The following is a 4912-nucleotide window of genomic DNA, read 5'->3' as shown; positions in this document are numbered from 1 at the left end:
TGACCAGACAGTTTTATGAAATATTGAATGAGTCGAGCAATGGTGTCCAATATTGGGATGTAGGGGAGACAGAAGGGTGGAAAAAAATGATACCCGTTTGTTTCTTTCTTTTTTTTTTTGTCTCCCTAGACTTCTAACCAGTGACTTTAATGCTGAGGAAAAGCAGAGGAAATCCATTTCCATAGGTGTCAACTGGGCACCCACTTCTAGAAGCATTTGCTCAGAGTCCTACTGGAAATTTCCTCCATCAATAGGGCTGAGGACCAGACATTTTTTCAGGCTTGTGGACACATCACAGACAGCCCTGGGGCAGAGTCACTGGCATCCGTGCCACCCCAAGACACACTCATGGAAAACTCAGACTGTGACCAGGAAACCTGGCACGTCCGGTTCAGAACATTTAGCAGCTCGGAGGAGTCAGACCCCATCGAGGATCTGAGGAGACTCCGTGAACTCTGCCATCTGTGGCTGAGGCCAGATCTTCACACCAAGGAGCAGATGATGGACAGGCTGGTGCTGGAGCAGTTCATGATCTGCATGCCCCTGGAGTGCCAGGTCCTGCTCAAAGAAAGTGGGGTGCAGAGTTGCAACGCCCTGGAGGACGTGCTGAGAAATAAGCAGAAACCCAGGAACTGGGTGAGTAGGACCTTAGTGATGGGTGTGGGATGAGGAGACACGTGCAAGCTGCAGGGATCACAAGATAGGACCTGCGGGTTTGGCTATTCCCAAACAGGTGAGAGAAGTTCACAGTTGGGCAATTTGGGAGATACTTTTGGCTGTCTCAACTCGAAGGATGTAGATCTTCTACAGCAAACGGGAGCTTCTATTGTCAATGCCATTGGATGCCTGAAAGCTACATTCCAGGTCTTATAGAGACTGATCTTGATTGATTTCTCCCCTCACCGACCATAGTCTGCATACAAGGGAAGAAATGTCTTGTGTGTGATCCCAACATTGAGATGGTTGAAGCCAAGGCCTGTCACATGGACGATGAGAGAGACCCATGCGGGGAGCCCCAACCCCCCTCAAGGGTCATACCTCCAGAGGATGGCGAGGAGGGAAGCCAAGAGCTGCAGAATCTGCCAGGAGCCACAGACCTGTCTAGGGAGCAGGTGAGAGAGTGGAAGCAGGTAGAAGAGAGTCAGTTGGGTGTGGCTGCTGGAGCAATGGGGAGATTTGGCAAAGGACAGGAATGGGCTCATTGCTTCCAGAAATTCCCATGGATACATTCAGTTCCGAGGCATTTTTTCTAGTAACTGTGAGAATGAAGCTAATCCATCTTTGTCCCTCTGCCATGAAAGCATCTATTCTTAGGAGTGGGGAGATGGGAATCCTGTCTTCCTGACATGATGCTAGGTTCAATTTGCTGCAGGTAAATGCACTGACAGCGGATTTACCCAAGGCCACTTTGCCCAAGGGAACTTCATATTTCAGAATATGATCATTCCTTGCAACTGAAGGAGTGACTCCAAAGTGGATTCAAAATGCCCCCCAGTAGACATTGGGCTTCCCTGGTGGCTCAGATGGTGAAGAATCTGCTGAGAATGCAGGAGACCTGGGTTGGATCCCTGGGTCAGGAAGATCCCTGTAGACGTAATGGCTACACACTCTAATGTTCTTGCCTGGAGAATCCCATGAACAGAGGAACCTGGCAGCTATAGTCCATGGGGTTGCAGAAAGTCAGACACAACTGAGCGACTAACACTTTCCCTTTCAGACATTGAAAAATGAATGGAAAACAGTTGATTTGTTCAAATAAGGTTGGGTATGGGCAGGGGATGCTATTGACTTGCATGGAGTAGAGACCGAGAATACTGGTTGTCATCTTCCTATGTACTGGGTAACCACCATCACAAAGATACATCCAGGCAAAGTCTCCAACAATGATGGAGTCAAGAGAGCTGGACCTAGAGTTCTTTACTTCCAGAGTCAGGGGGCAGGCAGGAGTGGGTATGATTTGGAGAGACCTATGCATAGAGAAGTCAGAGTGCCAACTGGGATGTCCTGATTTGATTGCAAGATACAGTCTGTATAGATCCAGGACAGCCTTGAGTATCAGGAGATGATTATCAATCAGGGTGATGGGGTGGACCAGAAGAAGTCAGGGCATATCCCCTAAAATGACATAAGTTGAAGTCTTAGATTAAGATACGAAGCAGATGGGGAAACAGGAAAAAGTTTTCCACAGACTAAGGTAGATGGGTTATTGACTCTGCTTGTTAGTCCCTTGTCAGGAGCAGAGAGCTCTCCCACCAGGGACTGTTCCTGAAATAGGTGAGCTGGAGGGTCAGACGCCCAGGGAGAAGTTGGAGAAGGACTTGCTGGAAGACACGGGAGAGCCAAAAACCCTTCCATCTCAAGCACCTGAACTTCTGAAGGGTCCTGGTGAGTATTCAAAACTGTGAAATTCAGCAGTTAGTGACTCCCTCATATGGTGGCATGGGGCTGGGTAGCCAGCATCATCATGCTTGGATGGGTCGGATGGAGATCACTGTCCAGTGCCAACCTTCTCCATCATCAACATTCCAGAGTCCCACAGTCCAAACTCTGAGCCTCGTTGCTTGATGGGAACTTCTCAGCCAACATCAGGGTTCCAGTGAGGCAGGCAGCACAGAAAATGCTCCTTGTTAAATGTGGTGCTGAATGTCTTTCAGCAGATTCTGGGAGCATAGAGAGACAGAAGAATCCTCAAAAAGGAACTGGTATTTAAAATGTGGCTCCTGAACCCTTTCCTTCTATGTTTCAGAAGGAGACGTTTCCACTACAAGAGGATCCAGATGAGGGCCTCTGAAGAATCGAAGACGTGTCAAAAGGAAACGGGACAGCAGTCCCACTTGCCAAGACGTGTGTCAAGAAGCAGCCACGTGTTTGGACCAAGAAGAGTTCTCAGGACAGCTTGGGTCCCGTTCCGTTGGTGCATCTGGCACCGTGGGACCCACCAGTCTTCCTGAGGGAGCAGAAACCCTGGGACGGGCACCCTCTGAATGCAAGGTGTGCAAAAAGAGCTTTCCTTATCAATCTCAGCTTACCGTGCACCAGAGGACACACACAGGAGAGAGGCCCTTCCAATGCGACATCTGTGCCAAAGGGTTCATACAGCTTTCAGATCTGCGGGTTCACGAGCAGATCCACACTGGTGTGAAGCCCTACAGCTGTGATCTCTGCCTCAAGAAGTTCACCCACGACTCCACACTGCACACTCACAAGAGGACCCACACCCAGGAGAAGCCTTTCCACTGTGAGCACTGTGACAGAACTTTCGGCCACCGAGGGAACCTCAACGTTCACCGACGCACCCACTCTGGCCTCAAGCCCTACGTGTGCCCCGAGTGTCACAGTGCCTTCCGTCAGCTGGGCACATTCACACACCACCAGAAAATCCATTCCAGGTGACTGGCTCAGGACCCTGCCCTCAGGTCCGAGTGCCTTCTGCTCCGAGAAGGAAATTTGGGATTATTTGTCACTTATGTGATACAAAAAAAGCGTGACATGTGAAGAACTTACGATCACACTGGAACCCGATCCAGTCACATGACTGTGGTGAATATTGAGTGATGACTTATGTTTCCCTTCAGATTTTGTTTTCTACTTTAGTGTAGCCTGTGTTTTTGTCATAACTTTTGGCTCTGTGTTGTTCTTCTTCAGAGAATGCAAGTCTCATTAGTTTTCAGTACTTCTTTATGAAACTGAGGTGACTGCTGATTGTCTCCCCATTAGGCAAGATTTAATTGTACAATAGGATGCTCTTAGCAGAGTGGCCAGATGAAAAAGAGGATCACCAGTGAAATTTAAATTTCAAATAAACAAAGACATTTCTGTCAAACAAGTGTCCTGTGTATTTCCCCTTCCAAGATTTTTTTTCTTATTATTTTTAACTTTACAATCTTGTACTGTTTTTGCCATATATCAACATGAATCCACAACAGGTATACTCATGTTCCCCATCCTGAACCCTCCTCCCTCCTCCTTCCCCGTACCATCCCTGTGGGTCGTCCGAGTGCAGTAGCCCAAAGCATCTACTATCGTGCATCGAACCTGGACTGGTGACTTGTTTCATATATGATATTATACATGTTTCAATGCCATTCTCCCAAATCATCCCACCCTATCCCCAAGATTTTTTTATATGGAGTAGATGATAGCTGCGGTTTGTTACATGGCCATTATTATGTGGAGATATCATCCTTCTGTAAGGCTTCCCCAGTGACTCCGCGGTAAAGAATCCGCCTGCAGCACAGAAGACCCAGGTTCGATCCCTTCATCAGGAATATCCCCTGGAGAAGGGAATGGCAACCCACTCCAATATTCTTGCCTGGAGAATCCCATGGACAGAGGAGCCTGGCAGGCTATGGTCTGTTGGGTTGCAAAGAGTCGGACATGACTGAAGCGACTGAGCACCCACGTGAGCATTTAAAGCAACTGTATTCTTTTGAAATTATGAACTGTTAGGTAATGTAATATTAACGCCCTTTTGAACACTGAGATTCTAGGGTGTCTCTGCTTGAAAAGATTCTTCAAGGTAGCACTCTTTCATCCCACCTGGCTCTCCTCCAGCAGAAATTAAGAGAGGTCATTTGGAGCAGAATGGAGATAATGAAGTATTTTTTTTCAAAGAATCAGCATTTTCTTCTATTAATTAGCCTGGGAATTTGTTGGGGGCGGCAAACTCAAGGATGATATTGTAATAGATATTGGTGTCTGGCTGCTCGCACTTAAAAGCCAATACAGAGGCCAGGTAGGGGAAAGGAAAGTTAGCTTTATTCTGGATGCCAGCAACTGTTGAAAGTGAAAGTGAAGTCATTCAGTTATGTCCAGCTCTTTGTGACCCCGTGGACTGTAGCTTACCATGTTCCTCAGTTGACGGCATTTTCCAGGCAAGAGTACTGGACTGGGTTGCCATTTCCTTCTCCAA

At 47.6% G+C, this 4912-nt stretch overlaps 1 protein-coding gene across 1 annotated transcript; it reads left to right on the top strand.

Annotated features, from left to right (window-relative positions):
- Positions 1-279: 279 nt before the first annotated feature.
- LOC104982895 (zinc finger and SCAN domain-containing protein 5B-like) lies at positions 280-3393 on the top strand (the record flags this gene model as incomplete). The annotated part of the gene is given in 4 exon segments (XM_010832331.1): positions 280-640; positions 913-1112; positions 2235-2385; positions 2747-3393. Coding segments are annotated over 4 exon segments (1359 nt in total), but the record flags the coding sequence as incomplete, so codon positions are not given.
- Positions 3394-4912: the final 1519 nt, after the last annotated feature.

Source organism: Bison bison, unplaced genomic scaffold (assembly GCF_000754665.1).
Source record: "Bison bison bison isolate TAMUID 2011002044 unplaced genomic scaffold, Bison_UMD1.0 scf7180017637255, whole genome shotgun sequence".
Lineage (NCBI taxonomy): Eukaryota > Metazoa > Chordata > Mammalia > Artiodactyla > Bovidae > Bison > Bison bison.
The sequence above is the reverse complement of the archived record's forward strand: the minus strand, read 5'-3'. Positions and strand labels throughout refer to the sequence as shown.